This window comes from Meles meles, chromosome 6 (assembly GCF_922984935.1).
Source record: "Meles meles chromosome 6, mMelMel3.1 paternal haplotype, whole genome shotgun sequence".
Lineage (NCBI taxonomy): Eukaryota > Metazoa > Chordata > Mammalia > Carnivora > Mustelidae > Meles > Meles meles.
The window spans coordinates 117,308,753-117,329,576 of NC_060071.1; the positions used below are offsets into that span (position 1 = coordinate 117,308,753).

The window sequence follows — 20,824 nt, forward strand, 5'->3', positions numbered from 1 at the left end:
AAATTAAATTACGAATGATTATATATTTAAACATTAAAAACTATATTTATGATTTAAAAATTAAGTTATTTTAATTATCTTTAGGTAAGAGAAACTTTTCTAAATGAAACATAAAACAAAGAAAATATAAAAATATTGATAGATAATCCTATCGTTTAGCATTGGAAACCTCTTACTGGAAATGCCAATGAAGCAAAAATTGTTACAAATGTTAAATGTTAAAAGGTAATATTTGCAAGAGATTCAGCTGCCAAAGTTTTAGTATTTTTAATTTGTAGAAATTTCTTAATAATTCAACAGGAAGGGGGCACCTGGGTGGCTCAGTGGTTGGGCCTCTGCCTTTGGCTCCGGTCATGATCTCAGGGTCCTGGGATCGAGACCCGCATCCGGCTCTCTGCTCAGTGGAGAGCCTGCTTCCTCCTCTCTCTCTCTGCCTGCCTCTCTGCCTACTTGTGATCTCTGTCTGTCAAATAAAAAAAATCTTAAAAAAAAAATAATAATTCAACAGGAAGAACATGGACACCAATATAGAATAGTAGGCAAGTTTGGGCAGTTTGCAGTGGGAAAGTAGCAAATTGCTTTTAACTATGTGCTCATTATAATTGGTAAGAAACGTACAATTCAAAAATATTGTATTGCTTTGTACACATCAGTTAAATAGCTATTTAAAACAGAGATTGCCTGGTAGTGGCAAAGTTTGGGTGAAAAGACCATGAGTTGGAGGTCAAAGTAGTAGGGAACAGGAGCCAGAACTGTAGGAAACCAGGACTTTGGACACAGAGGAGACACCCTGAGGACCGATGGCTGTAACTGCACTGTTGGTGAGACATTTAATCTTGGACAAACAGCAATATGTGAAATTCAGCCTGGGATTCTCTAAATCTGTGAGACCACTGTGGGAGGCTGAAGTGGAACCAGTCAGTGCTTAAAGGTACCCTCTTGTTAAAGGTAGAAGCAGAAATAAATTTTCACCAAAGGAAATTAGTTTCCCTAGTTTAAGTCTCTACCCCAACAGATTAAGATCAAGTAATAATATTAGCAAAACCATTAATCAATAGGGGGACTGAAAATGACAACTATAGGGCTGTCAAATACAAAATATAGCACAGCCCAGAATTTGGTGACCATTATCATTCATTTTTCATACCAGGGAACTTTTGTTTAGGACTAATGCTAAAGCAGACAGGATGCAGGCACATGAGAAGTTATCAGATTGTGCCTGACAAGCCAGGATGTATGCTTAAGCTACCTGTGGTGAAATCTTCCAAACAACAAAGGCATACAAAGGTAAAAACATTGCAAGAGAACATTATTTTTGAATGAGCAATTTGGGAGAAAATAGGACTCCTAGAAATGAAAAAATATAAACTAAAATTTTTAAATCTGTGAACAGAGGAAACCGCAGATTAGACCAGCAGAAGAATTAGCATACCAAAACATAGTTCTGAGAAAATCACTTTATATTGGAATAATTACATAGGTAGATGATGTTATATAAGTACGGAAGAGACAGACATAAGGTATAAAGAAAGAAATGAGAAGGTCCACACTACATTACATCAAAGCTGCAAAAGAAGAGAATAGAGGAAAGGCAATGATTACAGAAGTGATGGCTGTAAATTTACCAGACTGCTGAAAAAACAGGAAACCACATGACCTGGAGGTATAGTATAAATTGAGAAGGATAAATAAAATAAATTGATGCCTGAATACATTAAAGTGAAACTTCAAAACCAAAATAAAAGAGATGCGTAAAGCCAGAGAAAAAGGATAGATCATGGGCGCCTGGGTGGATCAGTGGTTTAGGCCACTGCCTTCGGCTCAGGTCATGATCTCAGGGTCCTGGGATCGAGTCCCGCATCGGGCTCTCTGCTCAGCGGGGAGCCTGCTTCTACCCTGCTCCCTCTCTCTCTCTGCCTGCCTCTCTGCCTACTTGTGATCTCTGTCTGTCAAATAAATAAATAAAATCTTTAAAAAAAAAAAGGATAGATCACTTACAAAGGAATGACAGTAGACTTTTAAACAACATTGGAATAAAGCAGATGGGAAAAGAATATCTTCTAAATATTGAAAAAGTTATATCAAATAATTTATACAGGTTTTCATTTTGTGTTGTAAATATGTGAAGTGTCTACTTTGACGTTCATAATGTAATACAGAAATTTGTTCTAAACTTTTGGATGGAAAACAGATCATACTTACTAGGAAAACAATATATCAAATCATAGGATGCCATGTACCTATTCAATTTGTGGTTTTATATTTAAAGTTCTAAAGTGTTTTCTTGATGAAGATAGCGTATTTCAAAACTGAAATAAGCATTGTTTTATTTTCTCTTCCTAATGTATTCAGTATTGTCATTTTTTCTACTGCTCCATGCCTTTTCACTTCTATGTTTTAGGCAACAACTTTTTAAAATCTTGTTTATCACAGGGACAGTGGGTGTCTCAGTTGATTAAGTGTCTGACTCTCGATTTCAGCTCAGGTCTTGATCTCACAGTTGTGAGTTTTGGTCTCATGTTGGGCTCTACACTCGGCTTGGAACCTACTTAAATTTTAAAAACAAATAAAAAATAAATGAAGTAAATAAATCTTTTATTACATAACAAAATAGTATTTTTAAGGTAAGATAATATAATAAAAGTTTTGCTCCTCCCACATAATAATTTTGCCTCTAACATAATAATTTTACAATTCCATTTAATTAAAATACTGGAAAATCTTGAAACCAACCTGTACAATGATCGTAATATGTCAGGACTGAAAACAATAGCCAAAACATGGAAAGAGCCCAGATGTTCATTAACTGATGAGTGGATAAAGAAGTGGTATACAAAGGAATATTACTCAGCCATCAAAAACAATGAAAATTTTTTAAAAAAACAATGAAATTTTGCCATTTGCAATGAAGTAGAAGGAACTAGAGTGTATTACGCTAAGCAAAATAAGACAGAAAGACAAATATCATATGATTTCAGTATATATAGAATTTGAGAAACAAAACCAATGAACATAAGGAAAGGGAAGGAAGAATAACGATAGAGAGGGAGGCAAAGCATAAGAGACTCAAATATAGGGAACAAATTGAGGGCTACTGGAGGGGAGGTGGGTGGGAGGATGGGGCAATTGGGTGTGGGCATTAAGGAGGGCACTTGATATAATGAATACTGGATGTTATATGCAACTGCTGAATCACTAAATTCTACCCCTAAAACTAATACTACACTATATATGAACTAATTCAAATTTAAATAAGGTCTTGAAAGAAAAAAATGTAAGGATTGAAAACTCACTCACTTTTGAGTTTCAGGTTACAAGTTATCTATTGTTTAACAAAAGCAGTGTCCTTTTATCTTTTAAGATTTATGCCTGAATATGTCATATTAGACTCAAAACATTATAATGTCTCATATTGCTCTGAGATAGCACTTAAGTAATTCCAAGCTTGCTTCTCAGTTATGGTAATGACCCTTACATTTGTCCCCTGCTTTAATAATCTTAACCACTTTTCACAGACTAATGTTTTGATTTCCATTACTACTTACTTAGTTTCCTAGACCTACCTCTCTGAATAACACAAGAACAACTCAGATTTAATCTCCATTTTTATAACTAACTTTTAGATCTACATTTGCCCTGATTGATTTAGGCCAGATTTATTTTGAGGTGGTGGAAATGAGTACTATGTCATAATTTTATTCTTTTTTTCTGATTCCTCCCAAGTTTAAACAATTCATGTTTCTTTGATATCTTCTGGTCATTGCTGCTGATCAGAGACAGGTCAGGAAGGTCAAGGAGGAAAATATTCCTTGCATTGACCCATCATTTTGTAATATAAAAAAGCTTTAAAAAGATAGAGAATTTGATGAAGCTGTGGTATCTGAAAATTATTCAGAGAAAATTACAAAATGTCTCATAGCTTCTGGGCCATTTGCATTAAGGAAAACAAACAAACAAACTGGGAAACCTGGATATGACAGAATCTAGTCTTGCCATTCCCCATATCTCCACCTATTTCTTTGCTTTCTGTACTTTCCCTAGAGGCAAATTCTGATAGGTATAGAAGTCTCTCCTTCCTATTGTGGCTCTGAGCAAAATGTGTTTCCATCTGCCCCACTTAATGTTGCTTCATTGGGTGTCCTCTGCTCTTGGATACTTAATTTTTTTATGTGAAGAGAGGACCCAAGTTAACATGTTCATAATTATCTTAATATAAAACAATATTGCTTGGTTACCAGATTTTTCTGGTTTGTTTTAAAAACCTAAATTAAAAAATAAACAACCTGATTTTTTTTAATATCCTTTGTTGGTTGATTCTTATGAATTTAGGGGTACAATTTCTAGAGCATATCATTGGGCTAAAATGGGCACCAAGGTAACATTGAAAGAGGAAAGGTTATAAATGAACAACCTATGGCTGTGTGTGTATGTTGGTATGTATGTTAATAAGCATAATCATTTCTACCCATTCTGACTAGATGATGGGATTTGTTTAATGACAGTAGATACAACCACCTTCTTCTCATTCGTGCCATCTGCCCTAATAAAGTCAACTGTTCAGTTTCCTGTAGACCGAACTTGGAGAATTCAGTCCCAATCCTAGGATATGTGTGCATTAGCCTCATTTTATGCAGTGTAAATTTTTTTCTTCAGTGATGGGCTCTATTTTGACTTTTCTTAAATCTCAGTCTTTAAGGCAACATAGGCTTCATTTGGATAGTTAACTACCTTATTCTAAGTACTATAGTATAGATGTTCTGAAAGAGTTGGCAATCCTCAAAATTTAAATTACAGATCCTGATTTGGAGATATTAACCCCAAATTCCACACCAAAAAAAAAAAAAAGTGTGTGTGTACAAGTCTATAAAAATGTGCACAAGTCTATAAAAATAATGATTCCTTGGAAGAACCTCATAGAATAAAATGGTTCTTTTATACATGTTTTTCAAATTAGAGTATATATGAAAACTGTTATTTAATTTTCTAAGACTTTTTATATTTATGATTTTTTTTTACATTTCTGTGGTTATACCTTTTTCAGGGGCAAAGGATAGCTGCACTTCTTTTTAGAACAGTGTTTAAAAATTGGGCCTCTGATTATTTTAAAGTTTCTTATTAAGAGATTGTTCTTTCAATAAAATAAAGGTAAAGATTTTCCTTCATCTAATTTATGTCAATTTTATTTAATAAATAATGTCTTTTTTTTTAAATATTTTTTTAAAAATGTCTTTTTTAAATTTTATTTAATAAATAATGTCTTCTTCCTTTTTTATTTCTTCCAGGTTGTAACTCAACTGAATTTTTTTAATCCATTCTTGTATATGTGGAGGCTCTTAAAAACTGAATTTTTCTATTATGAAGTATAAGAACAGTTGATGGAAAATGAGTATGTTAAGACCCTGTGTTTAATATGAAAAAAGGACCATTAACTTGAATTGAGTTGAGCATTGCCTCTTTGTGTTACCTTATTTTTCACCACCCTGAGTCTTATTCCCATCCTAACAGCTGTTGTTTTTACAGCTTTAATTTTTAGTGTATGAATGTTAGGGAAATTTAAAAATTAATATGAAGTTATGGCCACATTTTTTCACCTTTGCTTAGGTACATAATCACATTGCTGTTTTCTTTCAAGATTTTATTTATTTATTTATTTAAGAGAGTCGGGGGAGGGGAGCACAGAGAGAGGGACAAGCAGACAATGTGCTCAGCACAGAGTTCAAGGTGGGACTTGATCCCACAACCCTGAGATTGTGTCTTGAGCTAAAATCAAGAGCCAGACACTTAGCTGATTGTGACAGCCAGATACCCCTGCATTGTTCTTTTCTGTTGGACTGAGGCAAAAGCATAAATCAAGAGGTACTATTAGCTCTTTTTCCTTCAAAAGATATTTTCTATCTTCTCACATTCTTTTCCCAGTTTCCTTCAGAGATATGGTAATGTTCAAAGCTATCTTCCTGGTAATCAATGTCTTCAAAACTGCTACTCTTGATAATTCTTCACTAAGTTTTCAAGATAGTTGCTGGCATGTTGCATTTTTCAGACATCTTCTGGTAATCCATACACATTCAAAATCAGAGGAGATATAAGGAGATATACTCCTCCGATAGCTTCTTTTCTGCACTCTTTCTTATAGAACTAAGTTTTCACAATTGCTTTGGTGATAACAATTTCTACAACATAGGTAACTTTAGATTTATGTTTTATTATAAATAATAGTGCCTAACATTTCTTAAGTATTTGATATGTATTGGAATAATACTAAGTATTTTGTATGTTTTATTGCATTTAAGCAGAAGAAAAAAAGATCATTCCTGTGTCCAAAGTGTGCAGTGGCTTATAAACTGAAAACATACAATAATAGATAAATGAATTAAGTTCAGATCAGAGTCTGTAGGTCTGAGATCCTTTCTGGAGTTTTCTATTCCCTGTGGCATTGAATTAGTCATAGAATTTATAAAAAGAGAAATAATAAATCTCTGTATTATGTAATGCAGGAATATGTTAACAATTTAAACAGAAGATATCAGTAGATGTTTTATAAGAAAAGCACCATAAATAAAAACTTATAATTATTGAATTGTGTAGTTAAAAAAATATTACTCGTGTTTAGCTCTCCAATGTAGTAAGAGAAATAAGAGCCTTTTTCAGAGCATTCTAAACTTAATGTAGTATGTTACTTATCATACCAGCATTATATTATGACATCCTTTCAATTAGCTAAAAATGTTTTATAGTTTTAACACTTTAGTTTTATAAGAAGAGTAACAAATATCATTTACCTTTATTATGAACTGAAAACTGAGAGAAAAATTCCCAGAGGCAGAAAAACATAAACTGATATTCATGTAATATGTGAGCAAAGAAGGACTCTTAGGTTATAGATGGTAAATAAAAAGCCTGATTATAAACTGAGACATTAGTGATGAAGTTTTAGAATATAGGTGAGGTTCAGTGGGGTAGAGTCCAGAGCCCTTGACCACGAAGGAATTCTTGAGATACATTTGGTGCAAAATGGTGGTTTATTAAAGCATGGGGACAGCACCCATGGGCAGAAAGAGCTGCCCTGGGCTTGTGAGGGGTAGCAGGTTATGTAAGATGGGGTTGGGGGAGATAAGTAAAAAGGGAGATTTCAAAAGAACTTTCATATGCTAAAGAGAACCTACAACATACTGGATACCAGATGCCTTGCCATTATCAAGGTTGTTTTCCCCTTCTTAGCAAGTTATTAACATTAAGATAGTTGGGAGATCCCTAAAGAATGTCACATACTTCCCACCCAAGGAGTGGGAGTGAGGGTGGGGGCAAGTTGCAGGGTGTCAGCCTTTAGCTTTGTCCTCAGCCAGCCTTCTGTTCCCTCATCATTAGTAGCTTTATGATCACTCTTTAGATGAGCAGAACTGTAGAGCAACTTGTTTAATTCAAGCTACAGCATGCCATAAGCTTTAAATACTTAAGTGTATACATTTTTCTCTCATCTTTACTAATGGAACTTAGTTAAATTTATCTCAGAACAACAGAAATATTGGATATCTTTCTTTTTAGGAAGGACTTACTCATTTTCTCCTTTCCCAGTTGGCTTCTAATTTTAAAACTGAGGTTGGTATGAGATGACAAAATACAACACTTTATAATGATAATTAAAATAGAAAGGAGCTGTTTCTGCTTTTTTCTCTCTCAGCAGGTCTTCACTCATCTCACTTCCTTTACTTCACCTATTTCTTGCTCCCCTCACTTTATCATATGTGCCTATTTTGGTGAGAATCTAGTTTTGCAGAATGAGAACTTTAAATGGAATAATTACATGTGCTTAATGTAGATACTATATAAAGAGGCCTCAGTGAGAATTATTACATTTTAGGGCAAAAGAGCAAAGTTTTATGCTTTCAAAAATCAGTTGGCAGTGAGCCATTTGCAAGTACTACATATAGGCCTAAAGTAGGAGCTTTTATTCTCAATTAGTATGTTTAAGCACAGTTATGTTGTTATATGAATACTAAAATTCGCATTGCTTTAGGTATACCAAGTATTATGTGTCATCATTAGTAAAGTAGAAATTCAGTGTATAGATTTTTTTTTTTTTAGACAGCTATTATGTCGCTGTTTATATTATACACTACTAACTACATTGAAAAAAAAAATTAAACTCTGGAGTAGTGGGAATAGAGACTGGGTAATGTTCTCACCAATTGACTAACCAGACAGTCCCCTTTTAGTACAATTTCAAATTGTATCATCTTTCAACTTCATCCTTCTTCAGATTTGAGAAATAGGATTTTTTCCTATATCTATATGTCACTTCTAAGGAGCATGAATGAGTAAGATTTTTTCCTATATAGATTAAAAAACATATGCAGGAGTGCTTGGGTGGCTCAGTTGGTTAAGCGCCTGCCTTTGGCTCAGGTCATGATCCCAGGGTCCTGGATTTGAGCCCCACATCAGGCTCCCTGCTCAGGAAGCAGGAAGTCTGCTTCTCCTTCCTCCTCCCCACCCCCATGGTATCTCTCTATTTCTTTCGAATAAATAAATAAAATCTTAAAAAAAAAATAAAAGATATATGAACCAATACTTTAAACTTTACCACTTTTCTTTCTACACAGTGAGTTATTTTTCTTCCTTTATCAAACATTAATTTGATAATCTTTATTGTTTTTCACATAATGCCAAAATGAATAAATGTATATTGCAGATATAAAAAATACTAATAATCCATAGAAATATCACTATTCTTTCACCTTTCCTGCAATGAGATGTAAAGTACTGCTGTTTATACACATGGAATATGAAGATAAGTATTCTCATGAAAATCTCTTATACAAATAATTTTCTCATCTGAGTTCCCTAATTTTTTGTTTGATAATTTGATTATCTTCCTCTCCTTCTGCCCCTGCTCTCTCTCTTGCTCTCTCTTGCTCTCTCTACCCCTCTTGCTCTCACTCTTGCTCTCTCTCATGTGCTTGCTCTCTCACACTCTCTTTCTTTCTAATTAAAAAATAATTTAAAAAGATAAATAAATCCTTTGGTTGAGCTAGATAAATTGGTTGGCTTGCTTTATGGGCCATACTATATAAGAAATGCTTACCTTTAAACATTATAACATTACTTAGCATGGTGATATGTTAACTCTGTGACACTTAATGGGGAACTGATTTTCATCTGTGGTACTCTTGGCATCTCATGCTCACTGCGAAGTTTATGTTCATTGAACAGAATGGAAGATGACATTGCGGCAGTACTTAAATTTTTACTCTTTCTTTCATGTTTCCTCTGTACAATTAAACTCTCTCCCTTGATCTGTCATCATACCAAGATTTCATTTAAATACTCTGTAACTTTAACTGAAAAACAAAATGGGATTATCTCCATTTTGAAGTTTTCTATGTCCAGGAGTGGAAGAAATTGTAAATAGTTAAGAAGGCTAAAAACTGAGGAAAATAAATAAATAAATAAGATCATATCTTCCAAGTAAAAGTAAAACTGAGATAACTACTTCAATTCCCTGGTTGCAACTTCCCCTGTGTAACAGTAGCCTTTAATCACTTAGTCACATGTTACAATACACTGATGTGTTATGACTGGTTGAAAGGTGTTTCCAACTAATTTAAAATTAACAAAATATGTAAGTGAGTATTTTAATTAATTAGAATAAATTCAAGGCTGCCCTTAGAATAATGTGACTCTTCCATTCTGCTCTGTTTCTTTCTTTTTTTTTTTAAGATTTTATTTATTTATTTGACAGAGAGAGATCACAAGTAGGCAGTGAGACAGGCAGAGAGAGGGGGAAATGGGCTCCCTGCTGAGCAGAGAGCCCGATGCAAGGCTAGATGCTAGAACCCTGATCATGACCTGAGCTGAAGGCAGAGGCCTAACCCACTGAGCCACCTAGGCGCCCCTGCTCTGTTTCTTAAATGAGAGAAGAAAGGAGTAGATTTATAGCTGGTGCTCCTTGAATATCCCTAGGATTTAGTCATGTACAAGTTTTATCCATCATGTATAGTCCTGAGAAAAGAAATATATTAAAGGTAGTTTCTTTGTACCAAAGAATAATTATAGAGGCAAGCTTTGAATGGTTAGTTTATTATAATTCTTTTTTAAAGTATAAAATAAAATTAATGTTTGCCCTTTAATCGATAAATTAAGGAAAATTTAAGGCTTCATTAAACTGCCTATTTTTTATCTAATTTACCTCCTCAGTAAGTCTATATTTACTCTAGTAAAGACTACACACACACACACACACACACACACACACACACACAAAAGACTCTTCACAGATATTTCAATCTACTTTACAAAGCTGAATATAAGGTAATCATGAAGATTAGATAAGTGGCATTCTTTCCATCTGCAATGTGCTTTTCAAAGTGTGGTCCTTTGACCAGCATTACAAGCACAACCTGGAAACTTGTTAGAAACGTACATTTTGAGGCCCCAACCACTTTCTGATCAAAATCTCTGATCTCTGGGTGGGACCCAGCAGTCAGTGTTTAACAAGGCATCTAGGAGATTCTGAAGCATGCTCAAGACTGAGAACCACTTCTCTAACTGTATCCTACCTTGATAGAGTAACATTATTAATAACATTATTAGTAACATTATTTGATGGAATTTCAAAGTTTAAGATTATTTAATCAGTAGAAGGCAGTGCAGTAATTGTTAGGACATTTTGTTAAATTTATATAGTCAGGTAACAAGCATATAAATATTAATATATAGATTATACTCTGTTGACAAAAACATGTCTAGAAAAATAAATAAAAGTGCTATACTAAGTGGTTTTTCACAGTCACCATGAGTGTAAGGAATTTCTCACGTTTACATTTAGCTAATATGTATCCTGTACACATTTTAACATCATTGCCTGTTAGCAATAACATGTTTTAAGATTGTTTTCCTATGAAATTAAAATGGATTTAAATTTCATTGACAAGTTCTCTGGGCTATAAAATCATTGTTTACGACACGCTTTTTTTTGCAATTTGAACAGTCTTTGAGGCACTTTCGGACTTTAATGTTACCTGGAAAGTATCATTGATAAAAGAAAAAGATCACATTAAGTGATTTTCCATAGGCGGTTTCATAGTTTAGAAAGTATTTTATAACTTTCCTAGTTTAGAAAGTATTTAGAAGTTAAAGATGAAATGTTCTAAATCCAATTAAACCTTATTATTTTGAACTCTAGTGGTTCAGAAAAGGTTATATATGAAGTAGGAATATAAACTTCTGCTATTCCTCAAGGAAAAAAAGAATTTGATAAATAAATAATGTATAAGAAAGAAACAATTTTAAGCTAATTAAGAAAAAATTTCAGACTTTTAATGGCATTCTTTTTTGCCATTGATTATAAATACCCTGTTGATAATGAATGCATGTCATCTATTCATTAACAGGCACCAATAAAGCTACATTTATTAAAACCATTCTACTGTTTCTATTTTCTAGGAATTTCGATAATGTTTTCTCTTTTTATTTTAAGTTGAGTTTTATTCCCTTGCTTTTTGCCTTCTAGTTGTACCTTTTCATTTATAGTTTATAGATGTTTTTACCCAGCTCTTACCCTCCTGTCCATCTTCCAATTCCAGCATTTCATTTGGTTGCTTATTGCCTTAAATCCAGTATTTCAGTATTCTACTCCCTATTCCCCACTTGCCAGTGTGCTTACATTTAGGTTCTTGCTCTCCATTCTCTTTCCCCTCATGTTTGCTTCTCAACCACTGTTTTCTAGGTTTGGTTTCTGGATTTTTGTATTGTTCCTGTTCTCTAACTGGTATAATCAAAACTGCAAGGATATAAGGAGAATTGGAAAGAAGAGGCATAAAGAGAATTGACATGTATTGAATGCCTATTCTATACTAGGTGACTTAATTCTCATAAAATGTAGGTAGGTTTTATTATTATCTCCATTTTATTCATAAGTACACTGAAGCTCCAAGAGGTTAAATATTTTGTCCTAATTCACAAAGAAACTAAGTAATAGAACTGGGTTTCAAACCTATATTGGCTCATTTATTCATCCTTTTATTCAACAAATATGTATTGAGTATACATACTGTATGTTGGGCACTGTGCTAGGTGCTGCAACCCATCCAGCTCTTGTCTCATGAAGCTTAACTGTGTGCTGGCATTGTCTGACTTCACAGATGGTGATCTTTCTGTTATACTAAACAGCTTTAGAGGATGAGAAAATTAAAAAGGAAGTAGGAGGGTTCTGGTGTTTTATGGAAATGCTATATTTGATGTAGATATTAAAAAAGATTATTTTGTGCATTATTTAGAATACCTTATTGAAGAGGTTGATTTGTGTCTAGTCCTAGAAAGAGTCTTTTAATGGCATCACCACAGTACATACTTTTCCTTTTATGTTTTCAAATAAAGAAAATTTGTGTCTATAGGCCCAAATTATCTAGAAGGCTCACCGTTATTAATTGTACTCCCTAAATTATGTTTAGAAAAAGATGAAGACTTCTATGTAAAGAATACATTTTTTCATCCATCCATCCATCATCCATACAGTTATTAATACTCTGAAAAATATTTAGGATGGTTTGCCCAAATACGCAAAACACAACAGAACTTTTAATAAAATACATGTGGGGAAATAAGGCAAGGAAAAATAAGATGAAATTAAGCTGTATTCTGTACTAGAAAGTATCCATAGATTTGTCTCTGTTTTCAAGGGTAACTTGATTCACAAGCATTGCAATTTTCTAGAAAGACCAAAAAAAAAAAAAAAGTGGTAGCACAGAGGAGTACCAATTTCTAGGTATGACACTTAAGAAAGTTTCTCCAATGGCTCTTCCTAAAGAGGATCACAGAGAAATGTGGTATATAATGGTCTCAAACACTTCCCAATAGAAATACGAGTTTCACTGAGCCGTTTTATTGGATCCACTTTCATACAGTAAAACAATTCTTTGGAAAGTCACTGTGGCCTGACCAAATCTGATGGTGTCTTTTAGAGAATCTATAGAAATTAGTGAATTGCATCTCTTGTAGGTAATTCTCATGTAATTCTCATGTAATTTGTCAATCAGGTTTTTCATGTAGTAGGTGACACTGAATTTACACACTCTTAGAAGTGTGTTTTATTCACTACTGTAACATCAATGCCTAGAATAATACCTAGTTCATAGTAGATGCTTAATAAATATTTGTTGTATGTGGTTAAATGTTGTTATTTGAAGTATCTATTTAAGTGAAAAACTTCTTCTCAGCTATTTTTATATTTTTTCATTTGCCCTTAAATAAAGTGTGCTGATATACGTTGGAGTACATCATCTTTACATGATCCCAAATTCACTAAATGTTGAACATTGTTTATGTGACTTTTTCAAGCTCTATTGAAAGAACTCTTTTAAGATTGTTCTCAGTAATATTACAGGCTTGATTTTTTAGATGCTAAGATTTTACAATCTCTAAAAAAAGTTACAAACATCAATAAAGCAGTTTGTAATAAAGAAATAGTGTTTCTTCTCAGGAGACCTCAAAATCATACCAGATAATTTTAATTTGGAAAACAATAGATTCTGTATAATGCTAGCTTGACATTTCTTAGCTATATATTTAAATGAAAGGAATTAACCCCCAAACTTAGGAATTTAAGAATCTCTTAGAGAATTTAAAAAGTTTCTATTTGTAAGGCAGGTTTTATTGAAAATCATAATGGTAGTGTTAAAATTTCCTTTTTTAAATTTTTTTATTAATACATAATGTATTATTTGCTTCAGGGGTACAGGTCTGTGAATCCTCAGTCTTACGCAATTCACAGCACTCACCATAGCACATACCCTCCTCAAGGTCCATCACCCAGCCACCCTATCCCTCCCCGCCCTGTGTTAGTATTTCTTTAGAATTTCTGCCACTGTTAAATTCTGCATTATGCTGGGATTCAGTAGACCAATAGATCACATTAATTCTGGTAATTCTTAATTCTATGTAATTATACGGTATTAAATACCTAATTTATATGCATCTTAAAAATTTATAAGATTGACCAGCATCTAACACATACTTGATGCATTTTACTTTGCCAAGTCCTTAACCTAAATTTTGCCCAGAACTACAATCTTATTTAATACTATCCTACTACTTCTAATAAAATACTTTTAAAAATCAACCTTTCTCTATATTCTTCCATAATTTGCCTTTTTCATTTGCCTTTCCATAATTTGCCTATTTCATTTGCCTTTCTTCTTACTTACTGGAATAGTTTATTTTGCAAGCTTTCTTCCTATATTGCTCCCAATTATTGTAACCTGTTCACACCTATAGTAATAGAGAATTAGGAATGGATTCGATCATGTATTTCACTCATAACTTTTAGCCTAAAACATATCTTTACCATCACTATATAAATATATACCTATTTTGACTGACCTTCAGAAAATTAAATTTTTCTGTCTTCATTCTCTTATTTCAGGTTTAACGACACTTGTCTTATGAACGCCCTATCTTAAAACTTATGCTGTATAGTGAAAGCCTATCACTTTGTTGATTCTTGTTTAATATAACAAGATATATAATTTGTATTAAAAATATAGAAGATGGTAAATTGAGTTTTCTTCTACCCAATACATGAGAAAGTTGACATGGTGACTTCCTGAGTTCGCTTTAATGATTATATCATAAAATCATAGAGATGGGAGAGACACAAAATGATCTCAGGTTTTAGGGATTAATTATTTCATAGGTAATGGTCAAGCAGTACCCTATATCTTGCCCTATGAAGATCAGTTGAGCTATTATAGCAATCTAAGGCTACATCTTAAAATTTAGGTTATTAGATGAGACTTACATCAAAAACCTCCGAGTTATAAGAGATAAGAAGGGTCTGCTAATATATAAAGTTCCCTGGATATCCTGGTTCTCAGCTTTTATTCACTGGTCCCAAAGAACTGAGTCTTGATATCTTAAAAACAATGTTTGGGGAACTACAAAGTATGGTCTATAGGAAGCACGATTTATAATTATTTTTAAGTTAATTTTATTACTCTGCCTTCCTTCTTTTTGGCTACTTTCACTCAGTCTGCTATTTAATCTTTAATTTCAGGCCACAAAAGAAGTAATAGAACGGGAAGCGCCAGGGATGGCCCTGGCAATGCTGATGGGATCACTTAATGTTACACCTCTGGGCATGCTCTCTAGGTAAGAAAGTCATTAACATGTTGCAAAGAAAATTAATTCCATACCACTAATCACTACAATAGACTGATAAACGTAAGAAACTTCAGTCAATAACACTTAAATTTGCTCCCTTTTTTTCCGCAGAGTTAAGAGTCTTAGTATCCTGTCTAGGTAAAACTTGACCATTTTCCTTCAAGTTTTTTTTTACATATTATGTTTAAACTTTTAGGACATATTATAATTTGCTAAAAGGTGTCAGTCCTAACCCAAAGAGTCCAGTTTACTAAGATGTAAAATTATTTTTGTTTGTGATTATTTATAATCATCAGTTAGCATTCATTAATTGTCATCAAATGCTAATTTAATAAAACAAAACAGTAGAGGTTTTTTCAATAAGTTATCCTCTTAGGAATTTGTAAATAGGCATATTCATGTATGGTCATAAAAAGAAACTGGATTAATAATATATTGGTAGCATATTAAGGTAGTATATTTAACACTATGCCTTTGTTGACATAGACGTTGACATCCATTCCCTGTGTGATGTTATTGTTTTACTGTTAGATTAAAATCTCCTTTAATGACGACAACACACATCATTTAAATTAAAGACAGACCTATCAACTCAGTGAGAATTTGTTGATTTAATGACCATTGAATAATGGGCAATTGATCTCAGAGCAAGCTTAAAATACACAGCAACTTTATAATTGCATGGTTTCATAATCATTACATATAACCATTTATTCATCCTGTGTGCAATATGAATACAAAACTAAGTATATCTACATAACACATGGAATATGAATCATAATGCCTTTTCTATATAAACAGGGTTTATATCCCATTAATAGCAGACACTTGAAGCACAACTACAGGAAAATGTGAATTGGTCATTGGTTACTATATTCTTTTTGCTGTTACAGGTACTAACATTTAATTTAAGTAAGAGCAAAAAGGAATTACAATAGCATGTAGAAATTTTAAATTTAAAATTCCATGCTGATCTTTAGGAACTTACATTGATTCTTTCATGTTATTCTTTTTTTTTTTTTTGTAAAATTTATTTATTTTTTTCTTCAGAGAGTACAGTGGGGAAGGGCACAGAAAGAAGGAGAGAGAAACTCAAGCAGACTCCATGCTGAGCACAGAGCCCAACATGGGGCTTGATCTCATGACCCTGAGATCACATCTGAGCCAAAAGTGAGACACTCAGTCGACTGCTCTACTCAGATGCCCCCATGCTTCTCTCTCTCTTTTTTTTTTTTTTTAGCACAAACACATTTATTTACTAACCAAAGGGAGGATCATAATTAAATCAACACTTTGAAATAGTTGCATGTAAAATGTTTGTGATAAAGATAACTGAACACAGTAATGGGGGGAAAAAAAAGCAGTATGAAGATTTGCTCATTGAACTGAGCTTGTTCATCCTCACAGCTAATTCCTATCCAAAATGATGATGGAATTTTTACTGTACTTTTTCATAGACCCAAGTACATGTGACATTGTTCATGACGCATTCCACCACTAATTTCCCATTTTCCAGTTTTCTTGTGATTGTGCTTTCCTTCCCATCCCATTCCTGATGTTGAACCAATGCGCTGCCTGTGAAGTTGCAGACCGTCTGAGTTTTTCTGCCATCAACTGTAGTTTCTTCAAACTTCTCTCCCAGGTTACATGAAAACTGGGTTGTTTTCAAAGTGCTCTCAGTTTTTATGGTGAGGTTTTTGCCATCAGAAGAGATGATACAATCTGGTTTGGCCATTGCACCCACTTTTCGCAGAGCCATTCCCACTCCTACTTCCTTCATGTATTCGTCAAAGCCTTTGCTCTCCACTAAGCGCCATCTTCCTACCAGCTGCTGAATGGTGGCCATGGTGGGTGCGGGCGGGCGGGCCGAGCTAGCAGAGCAGAGCCGGGGCATTGGGAAGCATGGCTTGTGTGCTTCTCTTTTTTTAACTATACTTATATTACCTATACTTCTGAAGTCAAGGGTCACATATGATCCCTTTTCTCCATGGAATTAAGTAGTGCCTTTGAACATAAAGAACTCTTTCTTGGCATACAAGGATATAGTCAAGAAAAAATTGAACTTCATCTCTTTTTGTAATAAAAATCTAATTCAGCAAACATAATAATACCCTGTTTGCTAGGCCCCATATTAACGACATGGGATACTAAGGATAGAAAGAAAATTAAGACATGGTCCTCACCTTAAGAATCCCACAGTTTAGCTGGAGAAATCATTCTTTGCAGCTGTTAAAGTAGCTCTTTAGAGCTTTCTTGATCCAGTATAGAAATAGCACTTTTTGTTTTCCTGAAAGATTTTTCTGGATTAATTCCTCTTCTCCCTTCTGAATCCACATAATGGCTGAGGACTGGACTGCTGACTGAATGGAAAATTAATCAGCAGGAGTTGATTCTAAGTACTTTGGAATAAGTCCATCATCTTTATGCTGAAGGCTTTGGAAATTAAAGTAAATATGCAGTGTGGTAACAGATTCTTTTGGCTTTTTTTTTTTCTGTTCATTGCTGACTAAACTGAGAGTTTATTTACAAATTTGAAACAGAGTAGTCTATGTGAGTTATGCATAAGAAATTGGAATATTTTCCCAAATGTTCATTTTTTGGTGAACATTTTCTAGGTCTTTTTAAAAATTACCATTTTAAAACAGCCATGATTATATCGATGCTTCCTTTCTACAGCATTTTCACCTTATAGGTACTTTGGGTTTTGTACATGCTTCTATTATAGCCCTATATTTGTATTATGTACTTTTTTGTATCACCTAATTTGTGTGAAATCCCTAAGAACAGGAACTTTTCTCTTATTCATTTTTATATCCTCGGATTCCAAAACAACTGACACATAGTAAGAACTCAAAAAATGTTTATTGTTATAATTACTGTTGATAAATCAGTGTTTCATCCTAATTCTATAGAATTTTTTTCAAATATATCAAAATTGTTACCTTGCCTTCCTATTTTTATCTCTAGAGAGTAGCATTAAATAAAAATATTTTTTTAAATTACTAAATCTGTTTAAAATGGTTTTCATCTGTGTGATGAAATATCTTCCAGTTATTTTGTGCAAGTCAGTTACAAGATAGTATCAAGTAATAGTTAAGACCATCTTCTCTGAAGCCAGACTGCTTGGGTTCTATTCTGGCTCTACTATTTACTAGCTACTTAACATTTTTGAGGGATTTTTTTCCCTCATCTACATATGAGGATGTTAATAGTACTAACATTTTTGATTTAGGTGAATTCATATAAGTTGCTTAGAACAACAACTGATTCAAAAGTCTTATTTAAGTGTTGATCACTGTTGTGTTGTTATTGGCTGAGAACAAGTCTGCTGACATAACCTTCTAATAACTTTCCTTCTTCTGGAAATAAATTCATTTTACCTTCATTCCTGAAGGATATTTTCACTAGATACAGAATTCTGGATTGGCAGTCATTTTCTTTCAGCACTTTAAAAAAATATTTTTCCACTGTCTTCTGGCTCTGTGTCTCCTACCAAATTTAAGTGATTCACAGAAAGCAATGCTAACAGGGAAGGTTATAGCTGTAAATGGGTTAAGAAAGAAAAACCTTCTTTTTTACATTAAAAAAAAAAATCTCATGAGATGCTTGGGTGGCTCAATTGGTTAAGCATCTGCCTTTGGGGCAGGTCATGATCCCAGAGTCCTGGGATTGAGTCCTGCATTGGGCTTCTTGCTCAGTGGGGAGCCTGCTTCTTGCTCTGCCTGTCACTCCCCCTTGCTTGTGCTCACTTGCTCACTCTCTGACAAATAAATAAAAGCTTTTAAAAAAAAAAAAAAAGGATCTCAGAAACAACTACACAACATTAAAATTTAAGGAACTAGACAAAAAAAAAACAAACAAAAAAACAAACAAACAAAAAACAAATTAAATCCAAAGCTAGCAGATGGAAAAAAATAGTAAAGATTAAGGGAGAAATAAAATAGAAATGAAACAATAATAAAGAAAATCAGTAAAACTAAATATTGACTCTTTGAGAAAATCAACAAAACTGAAATTTTTAGCTATATTGACCAAGAATAAAAGGAGATGGACTCAAATTACTAAACTCAGAAACAAAAATGAGGACATTACTGCCAACTCTATAGAGATAAAAAGGACTATAAGAGAATACCATGAACAACTGTATGTCAATAAATTGGATACCCTAGATAAAATGGAAAAATTCCTACAAACACAAAACCTACTCAGATAGAATCAGAAAAAAATAGAAAATCCATATAGATATGTAATTAATAATGAGATTGATTCAGTAATCAAAAACTTACCTACAAATAAAATGACTGTACTAGGGGCGCCTGGGTGGCTCAGTGGATTAAGCCGCTGCCTTCGGCTCAGGTCATGATCTCAGGGTCCTGGGATCGAGCCCCGCATCGGGCTCTCTGCTCTGCAGGGAGCCTGCTTCCTCCTCTCTCTCTGCCTGCCTCTCTGCCTACTTGTGATCTCTCTCTCTCTCTGTCAAATAAATGAATAAAATCTTTAAAAAAAAAAAATGACTGTACTAGATGGCTTCACTGGAGAATTATACCACACATTTAAAGGAAAACAGTCACCAGTCCTTCTCAGACTCTTCAAAAAAATGGGGAAAAAAGGAAATACTTCCTAACTAATTCTATGGGATCAGCATTGCCTTGATACCAAAGCCTGACAACTACAAGAAAACTATAGACCTGTACCCTTTACGAACATTGATGTAAAAATCTTCAACAAAATGCTAGCAGAACAAATTCAGCAGTTTATTAAAAGGAATATACACCATGAACAAGTAAAATATATCCCTTGAATGGAAAGATGGTTTCAACATATGAAAAGCAATCAATGAAATATACCACATACAGAAAAAGCATTTGACAAAATTCAGCATGTTTTCATATTAATGAAACTCAGTAAACTGGGAATAGAAGGAAATGCCTTAACATAAGTAAGGCTTATATTTAAAAACATACAGTTAACATCATAATGGTGAGAGACAAAACTTTTGCTCCAAAGTAAGAATAAGAGCAGGATGCACACTTTTGCTACTTTCATTAAACATACTATTAGAAATTATAGCCAAAACATTAGGCAGGAAAAAGAAATAAAAGTTTTCTAAATTGGGAAGGGAGAAGTAAATTTATCTGTTTGTCATGATCTTATTTGTAGAAAACCTAGCAATTCTACACACACACATACATACACACATTCTCTCTCTCTCATACACACACACACACACACACACACACCCAATTAGAACCAATACATATATTCAGCAGAGTTAAAGATATATAATCAATATGCAAAAATCAGTTGTGTTCCCATTTGTAACAATGAAAGATGCAAAAAGGAAATTTTGAAAACAATTCAACTTAAAATTGCATCAGAAAGAATAAAATACTTAGTAATTAACTTAATCAAGGACGTGAGAGACGTGTACACTGAAAACTAAAATTTTGCTGACAGAAATTAAGGAAGACTTAAATGAATGGACGTAAGTTCCTTGTTTATGGTTTGGAAAACAATATTGTTAAGATGTCAATACTATCCAAAGCAATTTGCAGATTTAAGTTAATCCCTATCAAAATACAGCAACATAACTTTTTGCAGAAATAGAAAAATCCATCCTAAAATTTATATGGACTCTCTACTGGCCCCAAAGAGACAAAACAACCTTGGA

General features: G+C 33.5%; 2 protein-coding genes across 13 annotated transcripts in view; one reads left to right on the top strand and one right to left on the bottom strand.

The window, feature by feature from the left end:
• The window catches only part of GPHN (gephyrin), a 650,480-nt gene that overhangs the window by 334,413 nt on the left and 295,243 nt on the right, over positions 1–20,824 (top strand). For all 12 annotated transcript variants that reach the window (XM_046008589.1, XM_046008590.1, XM_046008593.1 and 9 more), the window contains one exon: positions 15,047–15,141. In XM_046008589.1, coding sequence (XP_045864545.1) covers positions 15,047–15,141 — 95 coding nt within the window. The remainder of the gene's footprint in view (positions 1–15,046; positions 15,142–20,824) is intronic.
• LOC123943984 (fatty acid-binding protein 5-like) lies at positions 16,532–17,013 on the bottom strand. The gene has a single exon (XM_046008604.1). It carries the CDS (start codon positions 16,997–16,999, stop codon positions 16,592–16,594), a length of 408 nt encoding a protein of 135 aa, XP_045864560.1. The 5' UTR covers positions 17,000–17,013; the 3' UTR covers positions 16,532–16,591.

Coding starts and splice junctions, on each gene's coding strand:
- LOC123943984 (XM_046008604.1), bottom strand. CDS start 16,999: ATGGCCACCATTCAGCAGCTGGTAGGAAGATGGCGCTTAGTGGAGAGC.